General features: G+C 40.3%; 1 protein-coding gene across 4 annotated transcripts in view; it reads left to right on the plus strand.

The window, feature by feature from the left end:
- Window positions 1-19,196, plus strand: part of IMPG1 (interphotoreceptor matrix proteoglycan 1) — a 102,905-nt gene that overhangs the window by 37,160 nt on the left and 46,549 nt on the right. For 3 of the 4 annotated variants that reach the window (XM_087944470.1, XM_087944456.1, XM_087944451.1), the window contains exons 3-7: window positions 4,978-5,144; window positions 5,344-5,372; window positions 10,104-10,171; window positions 11,532-11,578; window positions 14,387-14,539. In XM_087944470.1, the coding sequence (XP_087800596.1) occupies window positions 4,978-5,144; window positions 5,344-5,372; window positions 10,104-10,171; window positions 11,532-11,578; window positions 14,387-14,539 (464 nt within the window). The remainder of the gene's footprint in view (window positions 1-4,977; window positions 5,145-5,343; window positions 5,373-10,103; window positions 10,172-11,531; window positions 11,579-14,386; window positions 14,540-19,196) is intronic. The other variant, XM_087944464.1, reaches the window with a different exon arrangement.

Genomic DNA, 19,196 nt, shown 5'->3' on the forward strand with positions numbered 1-19,196 from the left:
GACGTGGTTGAGCATCCAAAGTGTGACAAGCCATGTTTATGACTTGTGAAAGAGGATGAGAGGGGGGTGAGAATCTAAAAGGGGTTTTCCCCTCTTTTTTGTCCCTTCTCTCTCTGTTTTCCTCCTCCAAGATTTTCAGTCTGGTTTGATCATAATTGATAAGATTATATGTATCAAGGATAAATGAAAGACAAATCAGATATTTACAAAACAAGAAAAGCTAAAGGTAACAAGAAAAAGAGAGGTTTTTATTTTGGAAAAAAATTAATGGGGCAATGAAAGGAATTGCAAAGTGAGATTCATTTTTTTTCTCGTGTAGTTTAAGGAAAAGAGACAGGCATTATTTAAAAAATGGGTTTTATGTTTTCTTGTTTAAAATGTGGTGTTTTGAACCATCTGGCACAATTTTTCCCCTGCTGTGCCCTCATTTGCCTCCATTTTGAGATTCTTGGAAATTCATTTTAACGTGCATTAATTAGGAAGCAAAAGATTCAGTTACTTTTTCGCAGAAGGATGATTCTGCTGTAACATTTCTCCAGACTTCCAGCTACAATGTTTTACTATAGCTAGATCCCTCTGCTTAGTGACTCTCGTTAGCAATCTTTACACAACGCACATTAAAAAGGGATAGGGCTTTGATCTCATGCCTCTGGGTGCCATTTTGACCTTTGTTTCCCCCACACCTCCCTCCCACAGTTACTCCAGTGAGTAATTAATAAAACAACACCACAAGGAAGACTGGCTTACATACAAATATTACAGAGATCACTGATTCAACAGTAAGAGCTGGTAGTTTGGAAGAAATGGAACAGGGATATTTTAGGGCTGTTATTCTGACTTTATGTGACTGAGTAGACATCATTTCACTGGGATTCTCTGTTGGTCAACAGTACTAAGTATCTGGGGGTGCAGATAACTAACAATCTGAACTGGTTTCTGCACATGTCATCCTTAGTGAAGCATGCAAACCAGAGCCTGTATTTCCTGCGTTAGATGAGGAGAGCACATCTTTCTCCTTCTGTCCTGGCCACTTTTTTCAGAAGCACAATTGAGAACGTTTTAACAAACTGCATCACTGTTTGGTTTGGTAGCTGCAGTGCCTCAGAGAGAAAGTCCATACTGAGAGTGGTAAGGACAGCCGAGAAGATTATAGGAAGCTCGCTTCCTGTCATTCAGGATACTGCTTACAAGCACTATGTGCTTCGAGCTCAAAGCATTGTTAATGTTGTGGTTAGCCAGCAGCAGGTGCAGACAGTGGAGGAGAGCGAAGATTTGGAGGAGGGGCCGGGACCACCAGGGAGTGGACTGCTGCCTTCAGAGATGGTGGAGGCTGGCAGCAGTGATGAGGAGGTTTCAGAAGAACCTGTGCTCAGTGCACGTGATCACAGGATGCTTCATAGGAGGGAATAGCTTAAGCTGCATAGACAACTCGGGAGTAAGGAGGCAATGTAATGGCCCCTCCCTCTAGGGAATATAAGCTTGGTTGCAAACGGTTTTTGCCTTTGCAAAAGGCAAAAGTTTGAAGGAGTTAGTGTGATGATTACAGACTCTGATTTATTGGACTAATTGGCTGGAAGCCATCTGTTATCTACAAAGAGGGTTATTTGTGGAATAAAGCCATGAACGTTTCAGATTTGGAGTTTATCTGTGTTTACTTTCGGAAACTTCAGCTGGGACAGAACAGTTAGAGACCCCACACACCCACTTCACAGTCTGCTTCTGCTGCTCCCCTCTGGGAGGAAGTTTCAAAGTCTTCCTAGCAGGACTACCAGATTCTGTAACAGCTTTGTTCCCTATACCAGGGGTCCCCAACCACCGGGCCACAGACCAGTACCGGGCCGTGGAACATTTCCTACCGGGCCACCAGTTTGCTGGGCGCCGCCATCTTGTTTGACGAGAAAGTGCTTCCGGGTGAGCTTTTCCGGTTGGAAAGCGGCGTTTGGGTCCTGAAGGAATCCTCGCGCCTTAGTTTCATTGAGGGGGGGGCTTGGAACGAAACTAAGGCGTGAGGATTCTTTCAGCACCCAAGGCAAGGCAAGCCGAGCGACCGTCCTGAAGCCGTCCCGAAGCGAAGCCCATCGACAAAGGTACAAAGGAGGAGTTGAAGGTGGCGGGGAGAAGCGGAGGATGGCTGGCTGGCTGGTCGCTCAGCTTGCCTTGCCTTGTCAGGTGTGCTGATGCCGGTACCGGGCTGCGGATCATTTTGTGATGCCGGTACCGGGCCGTGGCACAAAAAAGGTTGGGGGCCACTGCCCTATACCATCCGGCTGGTAAACTCGCAAGATTCATTTTTTTCACTGTGTACATGTATACATCCAAACTAGACTGTGTTGTTTCTCTGTATTATATAATATATGTGTGTATATCCATAATTTTGTGTTTATTTATTTATTCTGTCATGGCTATGTAGTGTATACTGGAGGTGGTAACCCTTTGAGAGCTGTATGCAATGGAATTTTATTTTAATGTATGCCAATTAATGCACATTCAAAGTGACAATAAAGCTATTCTAAGTCTAAGTTCTAAGTCTTAACCAGGAGCCCTAGTCGCACAGTGGCTAAAATGCTGTATTGCAGGCTAACTCTGCCGATTGCCAGGAATTCGATCCCGACCGACTCAAGGTTGATTCAACCTTTCATCTTCTGAGGTCAGTAAAATGAGGACCCAGATGGTTAGGGGCAATATGCTGACATTTGTAAACTGTTCAGAGTGTGCAGTAAAGCACTACGGAGCAGTATATAAGCCTAAGTGCTATTGCTATTAGCTTGCTTCCTTGAGTTTCTGTAAACTCATGCTGGTATGACTAGCATCTAGCCACTCTTATCTTCTGTCAGCTTTTTAAAAAATTGTTTTGGACATAGATGTGTCCCAAACATTAAGGTCTTAGCTTCATTACACCAGCCTGGCTTTTAAAGTTGTTGATGATAAGCAATACATTCCTTCTATCAACGGACCCATAGAGTAATTTTAACATCTCCTGGTAAGAGAACGCCATAAAAAGATCTTGAGAATGCTTATAAGATCTAAGCTACCCTGGGAAGGCCAAAAGCATTTGATTGGAGGCGCTACGACTATAATACTCATTTAGCGTTTTACAATTTTGTTTTGTTTAATGTCCTTTGCCGATGTGTTTTTGTTTTGGTTCATCTCCAGCATACATATTGTCTGTAAGAGGTCTGCTCTCCTTTTCAACCCATTCAAACTGGTTTGTGCGATACAAGAAAAATGTGTGGCTTTTATTTGTCAGGAACAGATTAATGGGCTTCTGTGGCCTGACTCACACACTTTCAGTTTCGAGCAGCAGGCTCTCAAATATTTGCGCAGTGTTAGCCCTTCGTGCTGTGTTTGTTGTGTTAATTGCATAAGGCTACTAACAAGAGTCCATGGAGGAAACTGTTAGGCCTTTTCCTTACAGCCATGAGATTTTAGCCTGCTGTGTGCTGGTTCATAAGCCTCTTCCCAGCCTTATTAGCTTTGTGCATTTGCATGTGCTTGGTCCTATTTACCCAAATGAGAAGGCAGGAGCCAGCAGCTTCCCATAAGGGATATTATGCCCCATCATAGCTAGCGCCTTAGTATTCTGTTTAGTTATTCATCCCCAGGAAAGATCAGTTAAACTTTCAACCAATTAGTTCAAATACACACAAGGGGAAAGCTGTTTTCATAGGGATTCTGCTTAAATCAAAGCAGACTTTCTTTCTGTGGAAATTCACTGAGAGAAATAAAAGAAGGAAACCAAGCATGGGACTAAGAATGGGCTCTTTTGACATCATCTTTCTATTCACAGTTGCCGCTAGGCCACCGTTTATAAATTATGCCTTGCTGAACAATATAGAAACAAGGCAGAATTAGTCTTATGGAGGAGCAAAATGTGTATGGTTTGTCTGTTTCTAGTTTGTTTTGTTTTCCTCCTTTCTTAAAGCTCACCTATACAACACATTAACCAGAGATTTACAAATCAACCATGTACCCTTGTTCACTGATCATACTATGCAACAAATGCAATCAGTATGGCAACAACAAAGCATGGTTTCTAATAATAGTTTTCTGCCCTACAGCAAATCCTAGTTTCCTTGCTGATTTTTCTGCATGTCAGATTAAGAGAACAATAGTCAATTTGGGTGGGTTTTTTGTGCCCCCCCCACTTGGTATAGTGGTTAAGGCACCAAGTTAGAAACTCACCAGATGAGTTCTAGACCTGCCTAAGGCACGAAACCAGCTGGGTGACCTTAAGCCAGCTATGAATTCTGGGAGTTGAAGTCCACAAGTCTTAAAGTTGCCAAGTTTGGAGACCTCTGTCATAGATACACACAAAGTGATTTGCTTCAGTGAAGTTATTTGCATTGCAGAGACAGCGGGATTTACTTTGCTGAAGGAAAGAAGCCACTCAATTTGTTTCAATGCGGCAACCCAGTTGGCCTTAAACTGTTTGGGGCCAGGATTGAGAGAAAAGGCTTTTCTTGGCCTCAGCACTGGTCAAAGTGGTTCAGATTCCATGGCCTCAAAAATGTTCTGACACGGCTCCCAAACACAACAATCACACTTTTTTTAAACTAACATTATTAGGAGCACCAGCAACCCTGGCCAAGAGTCAGAGTCTCTCTCTCTCTCTCTCTCTCTCTCTCTCTCTCTCCAAACTTCGTCAGCCAGCTATGAATTCTGGGAGTTGAAGTCCACAAGTCTTAAAGTTGCCAAGTTTGGGGACCCTTGATCTATTATAAGTCCCGTTCCCTGGGACAACAATGAATTGTTTGCTGTGAATGAATCCAAAACAAAACAAAAGCCTGCTATTGGGTAAATTATTCAATATTCCATCAAGATGAAATATAAAGTTGATTTTCTTTCCGATAACGAAATAAAGCAAAGTATGATAATGTGACCTAAGATAGATATGGAAAGGAACACTGGCAATAACTGTGATCAAATCTGGTAAAAGACTTTCTGTAAAGTGCTTGCATTCTTACTGTGTTCCTTCAGTTTGCCAGGAAGCAGTTTGGGAGGCTTTCCAGATCTTTTTGGATCGGATTCCAGGTACAACCGAATATCAGAACTGGGTGACAGCTTGTCAAAGAGAAACTTTCTATATATTTGACATTGGGAAAAATTTTAGTAATTCCCAAGAACACCTGGAGATAATTCAAAGGGTAAGACTTATAATCTGCTTTTATGTAGAAGTATCTATATATAGTAGCAATGCATAGTAATATTAACAAACCAAGAAAATAAGGACTTGAACTAATAATTGAATCATGGCTGACATGATAATGCATTGTTATCTTCCAATTATTGGTTAGTTAGCTCCTAAATAATCCTCTTCTTTCTTTTAACTTTTTTTTTTTGCAGCGAGTAAAGCATAGAACATTCCAGGATAGGTAAGTAATCAAAAAAGAAGACTTCATATATATGTGTGTGAAAGTAAATATGTACTTAGTCTATGTTTAAATCTATTCTATGACAATCAAGAGGAATGAAGAAAATTATCATTGCCTCTCATTCATGAGTGATATACCTAACTGTTAACGTATCAGGATCATTCATGAAGAATTTACTCTACAATCCTATCCAGTTTGCAAAAACATTTGAAGTAATCAATCTCATATCTGATCAACCTATGCAAAATTTTGCCCAAATTTTGGCAAAATTGTATATCAAGTTTTATTATACAGGCACTTAAAAAATTGTAGTAGCCCATAAGATGAAGGGCTGCAAGTCTTAAACCTCACCTCCCCAAAACCCCTGAGGTCCACATCCTTATCTCTGTCTCCTGTCTTGATGTAGTGACCCTGTAGTTCTTGCTGGCATCCTCTATCTTTCAGGAGTTGCTTCTATCTGGAGTTCTTCTCCTTAGTTGTTCAGTTGCTAAATCATGTTCAACTCTTTGCAGCCCATGGACCAGAGCCTGCTAGCCACCCCACAATCCTCCACTGTCCCCCACAAAGGTTACCCAAATTCCTGTTGATTGCATGGATGATTCCAACCCCTTAATCTCCGTGCATAAGAGAAATAGAAATAATCTTGGGAAAACAGGGAAAGAGACCAAGGGAATGGTCAGATTAAAGACATCTTAACTAGCAGCAAGATTGTGGGTGGGGCAAAAGAAGGTACCCTCCCAAACAGATCAAATTTAAACCAGAGTCCTTTCTATTAGGGATCTTTGATAAACAACTACCAAAAAAGTGAAATATATAATAATACATATTTTGACAGCGGCCAGATTGGCTTTTGCACAATGTTGGAAACAGCCTCATGTTCCACCAGAGGAGATGATTATTCAAAAAATTTCGAAGTTGTGCAGAAATGGAAAAATTAACCTTGGCATTAAAAGATAAAAACACTTCAATATATTACGACAGCTGGAACTGCTGGTACAAATGGATAGAGCAAAGATAGATTTCACACTAAAAGGCAAAAGAAGATATGATAGAATTGTAGTAGTGATATACAGATATATGTAAAGATTAATTGTGTATATGGCATAAAATAAGGATAAAAAGGAGGTCTTACAAACTGTTGAAGATGAAAATGTTTTTAATTGTTTTCTATCTTTTTCTTTCTATTCTTTTTTTTCTTATTTTCTTTTTCTCTCTTACATTTATGTATGTGTTGTTGGTCTATTTTAATTGTAAAATCAATAAAGAGTATTTTTTTTAAAAAAAAGAACGTACCCTCCCTAGTTTCTTAGGCTATAAAGAGAATTAGGGGTGACTTTCAGACTTGCAAGATTGATGTCAGCCTTGCAAGCTGAACTAGATGGAAAGGATGCCCAGATGAGCTAATTCTTATTTTATTATAAGGTTACATTGATAGAAACTCACAAATCTGAAAGCCTATCATTTTCAAAGAAAGAACATTTTGCTCCAAGAGAAAAGGAGACTTTTAGATGACCTGCCTTTGTATAGAATCCATGGCATGCAGGATGAAGGATGAATAGAGTAGAATAACAGAGTCGGAAGGGACCTTGGAGGTCTTCTAGTCCAACCCCCTCTTAGGCAGGAAACCCTACGCCATTTCAGACAAATGTTTATCCAAGCTCTTCTTAAAAACTTCCAGTGTTGGAGCATTTTCAACTTCTGGAGGCAAGTTGTTTCACTCATTAATTGTTCTGTCAGGAAATTTCACCTTAATTCTAGGTTGCTCCTCTCCTTGATTAGTTTCCACACATTGCTTCTTGTCCTGCCTTCAGGTGATTTGGAGAATAGCTTGACTCCTTTTTCTTTGTGGCAGCCCCTGAGATATTGGAACACTGCTATCATGGCACCCCTAGTCCTTCTTTCATTAAACTAGACATACCCAATTCCAGCAACTCTTCTTTATATGTTTTAGCCTCCAGTCCCCTAATGAAGTTTCCATATCTGGGATAACATAGGAGAAGAGACATGTTACTCTATGGGGCTAAAAAAAAATCAGAAATCTAATAGTTCATTATTAATACATGATAGCCTATAAAGGACAATGACACTGCATTTTTTCAGGCACTGGATGGCAGGCTGATACCTGCATACATCTTGAAGTGGATTTTCATAAGCAACAAGAGACAACAGGCCAATGATGCTAACATGGGAACCAGGTCCTGCAACAAATCCCTATTTCTGCCTTGCCCCACATCTTTCCCAAGAGCACCACCATAAGCCCTAAGATTCACACACACACAAGATTAGGTTCTTCTTCTACTGTGATATATGCCACCATCTGCTACTAATGCCCCTTTGGGTTATACCTGGGATAAATGGGGGAAAATATTTTTTTTTAAATAATGCTGACAAACTTGACCAGAAGACTCAAAACAAAGATAAATGTTAGAGTTTATTTTATAGTAGAAATCAAATTATTATTATTTGGGGTGGTGGGGGCTTTCATTTTACCAATGAGTGAGAAATTGCTGAAGTCATATTTAGTAACTTTTCAGGCAATCTCAATGAACATGACAGTTTTTTAACATGTTATTATAGTTAATTAATCATGTATTTGTAATCTAATTCATGTATTTGTAAGCTGCACCTGCATTTGTCTCTCCTTCCTTAACCCAATTTAAATTCTATATCAGTCTGGTTATTCTGGTTATTGAAATGAGCTATGAAAGCATACACCTTTTAATTGTCAAAAAAGGTGCAATCAGACCCCGTCTGATGTCTGAGATGAATGCATCAGGGGTGTCAAACGCAAGGTCCATGGGCCACATCCGGCCTGCAGGGTGCTGAGATCTGGTCCGTGGGGCCACCCTGGAAACAGCAAAGGACCAGCCCATGATGCCTCTGCCAGCAAAAATGGAGCTCAGGAGGGCCATGTGTGCCCCCCAGGCCCCATTTTCCACTATAATGGCCTCCTGCAGCCCTCTGACAGAGCGAATGGAGCTTGGGGAGGCTGTGTGAGGGCTGCAGGAGACTGTCATGGCCAAAAATGGGGCTCAGGGAGGTTGCAGCTCCTCCGAGTTCCGTTTTCACTGGCAGAGGGTTGCAGGAGGCTGTCGTGGCCAAAAAGGGCACCTGGGGGGGCTACACACAGTCATTGTCCCCCCCAAGCTCCATTTTCATTGGCAGAGAGCTAGCAAAATAAAACAAAAACAAAACAAAAGAAATGTTTCCCCTTTTGTATTTAATCATGCAAGAAGGGACAGGAAAGGAGAAAGGGAAAGAGGAAAGACAAAGAAAAAGAAGGCAAGATGGGAAGAGAACAAGGAAGGAAAAATAAAGAGGGAAGGAAGAAGAAAGGAGAAGGAAGGAAGGAAGGAAGGAAGGAAGGAAGGAAGGAAGGAAGGAAGGAAGGAAGGAAGGAAGGAAGGAAGGAAGGAAGGAAGGAAGGAAAGAAGGAAGATTATAATGATAGTGAGGGAGGGTCTGAGGGAAGTTCTGCTTTAGCAGTTGGCCACCACAAGTGCCCCCCAACATGAGTGATGTTGAGGTGGTCATGGCCATTCTGGTCATGGCCATTCTGGCCACATTCCCTGCCCCCTCCCCCGAGGTCAAACACAACACTGATGCGGCTCAATGAAACACTCAATGAAATCAAGTTTGACACCACTGATCTAGATTGATATGTCTACCCAGTATGGCTGCAGTTTACTAGTGGAAACTGAATCACTTTCATAATCCAAAGTGGTTTTGCTTTCTAACTAATCTTGATGCAAAATAACTGAACAATGTAAACTTAAGGGTGTCATTGTTTTTTAATTATCATCTTCTGATTTCATATCCATTTTTGACATACAATTTATTTAAATAGCATATTAAGTGATAAAACATTCTGGTTTTGTCTACATTTTCAAGATGTCCAATTATAATACTTACTCTGAGGCAATCTATATATTACATATTCATACTTGTGCATTTTTTAACAAAGTGGTTTCCTTATGCAAACTAAGGAGCTCTACCAGATGTGGGCTACAAATATCCTAAAGATTATTAGATGGTAGCAGAGAGTTAGATTGTTCTGTGTCTTTTCCCTGCCTCCTTGAAGTCTTCTGGGTTTTTATAAACTGGATCAAGTGTTCCGGTATTTTTAAGTAAAAAAGTTTCTTCTTGTGTAACATTGTACTCCAAAATAAGTGGTGGAAAGGAGCTGGTGCAAGTAACGGGAGCTCACCCCGTCATGCAGTGCCCGAGTCTCAAACCTGGGCTGTCAGTTTTCCTGTCGTTAAACCACTGAGCCATCACTCCTCCTAGTACTAATTAGGCAATATAAATCAGTGGATATCATATGATTAATAGAAACAAATAGCTGCTGCCCAAATAATTGAGGTATATAGTTTATTCTTTGGGAAAGCTCTCCTTACTCAGTTTTCACTAAAGATGCACTGTCTGAGCTTAACTTTCTTTATTGATAATGATAAATACATTTTTGATGAATATTTGCTGCTCGTCTGATGAGAGTTGCCATAAGGATTTATGCCAGACAGTATTTTCTTGGCAGGTTTCATTTATCAGGAGCACCATGAGTATACTGGAGAGCTAAATTATAGAAAATACAATGTGCTGTGATTCTTTATTTTTAATTTGTGAAAGCATGTCTTTAGACAAAATGTGGCATTAATGGAAAGAAATGAATCCCTGCTTCTCCCATTTTCATAGTCTAATTTATAGTTTTGCTTATTGCTCTTTTTCCCCTAGAAAAGAGGACATTTCTCCAGAAAAATCCAGTGGCAAAAAAACCGAAGAACCGCCTTCTGTTATTACAGGTAAAACTAAGCATGCCTACTATATGGGTCCACCAGTTTCCATTACATAGTTCAAACCTTTTATTGTTTGAGCATGTAATTCAGAGTATGGAAATGCAGTAAATAGTGCATGTGAAATATAATGAATGGAATGGAATGGCTTTTTATTGTAAACTTGGTTTGAGAAATATTTTAACGCTTAAACTGCAACATTTTAACTGTGTGATATTTATCATGCTTCCTTGATGAAGAAAACCTGGCAAAGCTATCAAAAATAAATTTTCAACAAAGAAATCCTTTTTCATAGAATTAAATAACAAGTTAATAGAGGTTTGTTTTCATTAGTTACTATAAAACTGAATAGCTGAATGGGTTGATTAAAGTATTCTTTCTCATACCCACAGAAAATGTATCACCTTGCTCATCTTTCTCTAGAACAGGGGTGTCAAACTGCATTTCTTGAGGACCAGATCGGCATTGTAGTTCTCGTCTGTGGGCCAATGGGGGGGAGCAGGGGGGCAAATGGGATGGACGCCTCATGCAGCATCTTGCTAGCCAAAACAGGGTGCAGGGGGGGCCATATCCACCCCCCGTGCCCCATTTTAAGCCTGGACAGCCTCCTGCAGCACTTTGAGGGCCAAAATGAGACACGGAAGCCCCCACATGGCCTATTTTCAGCCTCCCTGGCCTCCAGCAGCACTCTCCCAGCTGAAAACAGGCCACGCGGAGGCCTCATGAGGCCTCAACGTGGCACATTTTTGGCCAGCAGAGTGCTGCTGTAGACCGGGGAGGCCAAAAATAGGCTGTGGGGGAGATGCACGCAGCCCTCCCCCCCGTGGCCCATTTTGGCAGGCAGAGGCACTGTGGGCCGGTCCTTTGATATTTTCAGGCCAGCCCCATGGGCCAGATTTAAGCACCCCACAGTCTGCATCCAGCCCGCAGGCCTTGAGTTTGACACCCCTGTTCTAGAATATGGGGAACTGCAAATTCCAGAGTTCAGTAAAACTTTCCAGTACTAAGTCAGGAATTTCACACCTTCCTTGAACATATCCATTAAAAAAAAACTTAATTACATGAAAGGGACCATATACACTTTAGCTCTTAACATTTAATCCTAGGCACATTTATGTAGTAATGTCTCATTAATTTCAGTGGGTTCTGAGTGTGTGCATAAGATTACAGCTTTTTCACAAATACAGGTACTAGAATTATATGTAGCATGAGACCTGAATTTATGTTTTGGTTTGTAACTTATTTTAAAAAGGAAACAACTCAGATGTTTTCTTTTTGCTCTGAATTCTCATAATACTGAGTAGGAAGCCACCCATTGGTAGATTTCCTTAATCCTTTTTTAATTTCTGCTTCCCAATGATCTCTACAGATACCCTTGTGAATGAGATTGTCAATGACACCAAAACACCAGGAAAGGTGAGGAGTCAATAGCATTCTCTCTACTAAAGTAGTCACACTTCGTTTTCTCAACCCAGGAATTCACAGGGTGATGAAGCTAGCTCAGGGATCTCCAGACTTGGTTGTTTTAAGACTTGAGGGCTTCAGTTCCCAGAATTCCTCAGCCAGCAGCTGGCTGAGGAATTCTGGGAATTGAAGTCCTCAAGTCTTAAAATTACCAAGTTTGGAGATCCCTGAGCTAGCTTCATCACCAGTACTTATTTTTCCTCTCTTCCCTTCACTTAAAATGTACATATTGATTAGGGTCTTTCCTCTCAGCTAATTGTGAATGATGTTGCTTGCCTATGCATGAGAAACAGAAACAGACAACGGAGGACTGCACCAATGTCCAAATGCAGCATTTTTTGTTCATCCTTATTATATAACTCACTTCTTTTCTACATAGTAGAAATGCAAGATCTCAAATCTAATTCTCCTACAAATCAACCATTTCCATGGTCTTTCGTCTCTGGGTTTAGTGCTTTATTTCCTACCCTATGGTATTTGTCTAAGCCTCCCTTATCTCCCCTGGCTGCCTGTAAAGCAAAAGCTACTCCCTTGATTATCATATTTGGCTTTTATATTGCTCTCTCTACTGAGCCTCTTTAGAGATTTATTCCAAGTAAGTGTCACATGCTTGGAGCCATATTGTAACTAGCACCTCCAATAATACAAGCTCCAGAGATCCCCATGATATGAAACTTGTACCCGTTTGAATAATCCGTTCTAACTCCAATAAGTGAATTACTTCAATCCCCTTAACGTTAAACAGGGTTTTGCTGGAGGCCTTTCTTGTGTTTAAGCCTCCCTGGGAGTAGGTTTTATGTATCAATTAGCAGTAATGGAAGGTATTTTCCTTCTTTCGGCCTTTCTGCTATAATAAGAAAGTGGTGAAGAACAGAAGTACCAACTGATAGCAAGTAGCCGGAGAAGGCAAAAACTGCTGCCTGTGTTTTCCCACTTTGGAGTGAGGCAACAGATCCAATGGTAGAGACAGCCTTATTATCATACTCCCCTGAATCCATTTACATGTGCTTTACTTTTAAACCCTGGGTAAAAAGTTGGTTTTTGCAGTAGCTAATAAAAATAAACATAAAGCACGGGAAGGCATGGGTAGAAAGAGAATATGTAGGAACTTGGACTGATGGGAATAATATCAGGAACATTATCAATTGTGTATGTGTTGTCCCCAATTTGGGTCTGAGCCTGGGGCCAAAGTCAATGAAGAACACAAGATGCAGGTTTTGTTTCCTTTTATTGAAGTGCTCCAAGAAAGGGGGGTCTGCCCAGAAAATGCTAGGAACCTCAAGCAATAGAACTGGGAAAGCTTTATACAATTTCACTAAGGCAGAAGGCAGGATAAGGTGGGATATATAAGAAAAGGTATCTAATAAACATTTTAATAATGATCCAACAATTGTTCTATTGGTTTCTAGCCATCCATATTCCTAAGCATTGGCCAATGAATGCTCTCGGAGTTATCTAACGCACATTCTATTTGCTCCAGACCATCCCTATTCCTAAATTCTAGCAGTGGTATGCAGGATATCTAACTCTTTATTCCTGTTACCTAAATTGATACAAGATTTACACTTGCATATTCTCTGTGAATAAGCATTCTTTGTCCTTGCCAGACAGGCTGCACAATTACAGGCTTCCCAGGTTTTTTTTAAGTGTATGCCTTGCTTTGTTTTACCGAACAGCCTACAACCAGGTTTTTTTTACTAGTTCTGTTATTATTCTATTTTACTATATGTAGTATCAATTTCCTAGACTTGGGTTGCAGCCGTAGTTTAATAAATAAACAAACAAATTCATGACCCTGGTGAGGCAGTGGTTAAAGTGCAGGACTGTGGGGCAAACTCTGCCCACAGCCTGGAGTTCGATCCTGATGGGGCTCAAGGTTGACTTAAGCCTTCCATCCTTCTGAGTTCAGTAAAATGAAGACCCAGGTTGTTGGGGGCAATAGGCTGACATAGTAAACTGCTCAGAGAATGCCAAAAAGTTCTATGGGGCTGCATATAAGTGTAAATGCTATAGCTACAGTGTGCAATAAAACCATGTACATCATAAGAGGTAACCTCCAAAATCCTAAAGTAACTATCTAACTATCGGAGCCTCAGTGGTGCAGTGGTTAGAGTGCAGTACTGCATGCTATTCCTACTGCAATTTGACAGATTGAATCCCCACCAGGCTCAAGGTTGACTCAGCCTCCCATCCTCCCAAGGTCGGTAAAATGAGGACCCAAATTGTTGGCGGCAAGAGGCTGACTCTGTAAACGGCTTTGAGAGGGCTGTAAAGCACTATAAAGTGGTATATAAGTCTAAGCGCTATTGCTATTGCTATCTATATCCTAGTGCTTTGTAGATATCTGGGACTTTAATCGCTATTCTCTTAAGGTGGTGCAATACAACATAATCACAAAGTGTAAGGAAGTACACACAAAGAATTTACAAACAAAGTAACTACAGTGAAAAGAGCAACAATACAAGTGGCATGAAAAACTTCTTCTTAAGATGTGACGACCAAGTTATGCCCCTTTTCAATGTTTCCTGTTTTATTTCCCTGACTTCCTTGATTTTTTTAAAAATATAGCGTTTGCCTCCCTCCTTTTCTCCCACCTTCCCTCCCTTCTGAACCTGAGAATTCCTCAAGCTAAGGCCTCCTTTGATTGCAGGCATCATAACTTAAGACACTCAGAGGATGCGTTTCATATTAGTGTAAAATGTATTCTGGGGTTTTTTGAAGTGGGTTGGAAACTGGTTTCCTCTTTTGTTCTCTTGGGAGCTAAAGCCAGAAGTTCCAAACATCGTTTCCAAGCTGCCTGTGGAGCAAACGGTGGAGTTCAGTGTCACTCTCAGCAACCAGGAATATACACCAGACTTGAATAACCCAGATTCTCCTCTGTATCAGAAACTAGCAGCAAAATATCAGCTCCAGGTAAAGCACTCCTTAATAGTAATAGACCATTTCCTTGTCTAATGAAGTCTGTTTCCTGTGATTTTTTTTTTTAAGAAAACGTATTATAGAGCAGTGGCCCCCAACCTTTTTTGTGCCACGGCCCGGTACCGGCATCACAAAATGATCCGCGGCCCGGTACCGGCATCAGCACGCATGGCAAGGCGAGCCGAGCCGAGCGACCGGCCAGCCAGCCGTCCCCCGCTTCTCCCCGCCACCTTCAACTCCTCCTTTGTACCTTTGTTGATGGGCTTCGGGACGGCTTCGGGACGGTCGCTCGGCTCGCCTTGCCTTGGGTGCTGAAAGAATCCTCGCGCCTTAGTTTTGTTCGAAGCCGCCCCTTCGATGAAACTAAGGTGCGAGGATTCCTTCAGGACCCAAACGCCGCTTTCCAACCGAAAAAGCTCACCGGAAGCACTTTCTCATCAAAACAAGATGGCGGCGCCCAGCAAACCGGCGGCCCGGTAGAAAATGTTCCACGGACCGGTACCGGTCCGGGGTCCGGTGGTTGGGGACCCCTGTTATAGAGTACATATTGTGGTTATTGAAGACATAGAAAATATATTTCTGGTTTGCTAGTTAAATGTATAGGTAGTCCTTGTTTATTGGCTGTCTATTCTATGATTATTCAACATTACGATGGTGCTGATAATATAATTTTACAACCAATGCCTGTGTTTCTGATCTGCAGTATCCCACAGTTATATAATCATACAGGAAGTGTGCATTGTCCTATGCTTGACCTGTTGTTTTCCCTCTGCCTTCACCTTGCAGAGCGGAGAGAAAGGGATTACAAGAGAGTAAGCACACACACAATGGGAAATGTACATCAGAATAAATGCAGAGTAGTACGGGCAGTCCTAAATGTATAGGGTGCTGGGAGCTACAAGTGCACTACCAAAATATCATAATTTATTCCCCATTGTGTGGTTGCATCCTTTCCTTTCCAATGTCTCCATTCTGTGAGGGGGAAGGAACAAGTAATTTATGGACGGAAACTGAACAAGGAGAGATTTAACCTGGAAATAAGGAGAAACTTTCTGACAGTGAGAACAATCAACCAGTGGAACACCTTGCCCTCAGAAGTTGTGGGAGCACCATCACTTGAGACTTTCAAGAAGAGATTGGACTGCCATTTGTCGGAAATGGTGTAGGGTCTTCCGCTTGGGCAGGGGGGTGGACTAGATGACCTATAAGGTCCCTTCCAACTCTGATTATCTGTTATCTGTTATCTAGGCCATCTTTCCTGTGCCTGGCCCGTTTTTCTTCCCCACCACCCAGAGTAGAGAGATTGGAGAAGAAGTCAGAAGAGAGTAAGCAGGTATACAATGGGGAATATAGCAGGCTATTTGCCTAGCCAGTCACAGCTGCTGGTGCCACTATACTGCTTTTAGTTGTATTATGTGCCTGCGTACTCTCTTGTAATCCCTCTCTTAATGTAAATGTAAACATTAATTCCATTCTTGATTCCAGCAACTGGGTGAGCATTCCAAAGGACCAGAGACAAAATCTGGAGATATGAAAATGATTAATCTTGTCAGTTTCAAGCCAGGTATCCCAGTGCTGTCAGTAAGCATTCCAAAGATTAGGGAAGTGGAAAAAGGGAAAGCACAAATGAGGTCATACGATTTCCCATTTCTTTAACAACAGAGCTGCTGATCATGATTGTGGTAAGCTAAATGAGGACTGCTGCATCTTATTAAGATAGAAAAGTGAAATTATATTTTAGACTTCAGTTTTCTTCAATTTCCAAGCAACTCAGTATACACTATGCTATTTGGGTATTTCAGACTTTTGTTTTTGTTTTTTGTCTTGTTTTTTTTTTTTAAAGGAGTATAAACTATTCACAGTTAAACACTTTTAGATCTCACTTATTAAAGGTGTGTGCTTAAATCTTACTGGAATAAGAAGAAAACTTTGGTAACTCAGACTCTTCCCTCAGTTTAATCCTTCAAAATAACTGTTCAAATGTTCTAGCCGCTGTCAGATTGTTACCATATGTAATGATCAATAGGAGAGGTGCCTTCATTTTGCTGTCATACAAGCAAATGGTGATAGAATTTTATTTGTGCATTAGAATAAAGATATATCTGCACATAAGGAGAGGCAGACTATAGATTCATTTCCACTTAACATTGCCTTATCTACCTCTGGACACGCTAGTATCACAAGGGTGATATCAAGCATGAGGCTACTTAACCCAATTTTGTCCCTGCTCACAAAATGGAGCTTGTCCCATATTTGTAGCACTGGGAAAATTATCAAGCTCAAGGGTCTTCAAACTTGGCAAGTTTAAGACTTGTGGGCTTCAACTCCCAGAATTCCTGAGCTAACATGGTTGGAGGAGGAATTCTGGGAGTTGAAGTCCACAATTCTTAAAGCTGTCAAGTTTGAAGATCCCTAATTGCTGGAGTTAGTATATTTTAACAATCAGGATCCTGTTCATTTCCCATAATATCTCAGGGCTATGAACAGGCTCCATAAATGTCCCTAGATAATAAAAATTATGGTCAATTCTAATTGTTTAGTGCTTGGATTAGAAATGTTCTCCCTGACCAGAAAAAGGGGCCAAAATAATAAAGGAGCATCATGCTAATTGTGTTGGCTTTAGAAAGTGGCTAGAGGCATTCTTGGAATTATGTCCCCATTTTGTGAATAAGCCTCTCCTAGCATTTTCTAAACTGCAAAAGTTGGTAATGCTTAAATTAAATATTAAGTAACACAGGAACAGTAACTGTTATTATATGAAAAAGCAATTTGAAGAATAAAAGATGTATCAATTCAAATATTGTGGATATTTCATTATTGCATAAAGTGCTACAAGTACAGAGTACTTTATCCTGATAAAATAATTAGCATGTAATGTGAACACTTTATCATGTTTTAAGTAATGGATAATATCAGTGAGTTACACAAGGTAAATTACAGCCGTTTCACATTAAAATCTTCCATCAAAATTTCAATAATAGCTGCTAGAAAAGGTCTATTAGGTAGCCACTCTCCCCGCTTCTATTTAGAGCCAAGTATCAGAGATCTTCTCAAGGATGAAGTGAAATATCTTTTAAAAAATAGTTTTTTTATAACATTGTGAAGGGATTTGATAAATTGACATTAGTATTTAGAACTGGACCTAGAAGCCAACTCTGGTCTAGTGAAGGTGATAAAATACTAGGATTTAGTTAGATCAGGGTAATAACAGATGTTGTTGCATCATGCTACAATATATTTTAGTATGGGGGATTTTACCTCTACATACTTCAGTAGGGATAGCTTTCATTAGAAATAAAATAATATTGATGCAATTGTTTCACAGAAAATCTACCCAATCAAACTAACATTTAGATCATGATATGTGAAAGCAAGATAGAATTTTTCATTCCTTAAGGATTACATGTTGCTTACTTATAACATTCTCTTGGTAAAATCTTCCAAGTGTGAAAAATGTGCACACCTTAGAAGAGACGTCAAGCTTGAGATCTTTTTATATATTATGAGAAGATAACAAAGAGGAGAAGGTGATGGGAAAATACACCACAGATCTCTGCAGAAGGGTATATTTACTAGATCTGCCAAAATAGACTCCTTCTGAATGGATAGTTCCATGAATGCATGGGTATCAAACTCTATCATGTCACATGATGTATCGTGACATATCATGATGTTTTTTGCCTTTGCAGAACCAGGATGGGTGTGGCTTGTGCGTGATGCATCCAGCCCATGGGCTGCTAGTTTGATTGATTCCTTGCATGGAATCCATTTTCTTTTTGTCAAGAAAAATATCTGATAAAAGCAAGATAACATTTGTGAGATATATTTTTTATTTTAAAAAATGCATATTTTGGAAAGTTGAATATGGGAAAAGATGTTACAAAATGGCTTATTTGGAGAAATATCTGTTTTAAATATTCATAACAAAATAAAATGTAATGACATCAAATAATTTTTGGAAAAAAAAGGGGGAGATCTATGGGAAGTTGCTTGTGAGAGATCCATAGGTTGTACAAAGTTGGAAATGAAAACAAATGCAGATTTTTTTTTTCATAGAATCTTAAACAGAATTTTTTTTAGAATGTAGACCTATCACTGCAGGTTGTAACATACAGATTTCTGCTTCTGCAGAAGTACGGTATTACTGTCCTGCTCTCCATCTCTTTTAGTGTTCTCAGCTGGGCATGACATCTGTTTCTCCACCAAAATAACACACGCTGGCAGTATCTCTATAACAGACTGTAGATCTAGCCAGTCAGCAGAGCACATTAGACTTACACGCCAATAGGAAAAATTATTTGATCTCTAATCAGGAATTAATCTGACAATTCTCTATAATAATGCTATTGAAACAATAAACCTGATGGTCAATTTAAATATAGATGTTGAATGTCATTAACTAGTGATGAGCAAGAAAACCCAAAGCATGCATTTTCTCTGATCATTCTCTGGCCATTATTCTCCTTCTTCTGAGCTACAGCGAAAATAGCAAGTGTATATCATTATCAAAGATTAACTGATGCTTCATTAAGTCCTTGAGAGTCAGCAAGTAATGAATCAAAGCTTTCTTCGTTGAACACTAAGCAGAAATCAATAACAGCACTGTGAAAAAGAATATTGGTGAGAGACAGTTTGGAGTGGCAGCTAAAGC

Source organism: Notechis scutatus, chromosome 1, assembly GCF_049901735.1.
Source record: "Notechis scutatus isolate UNSWTSFEM ecotype Mainland chromosome 1, rNotScu1.2, whole genome shotgun sequence".
NCBI lineage: Eukaryota > Metazoa > Chordata > Lepidosauria > Squamata > Elapidae > Notechis > Notechis scutatus.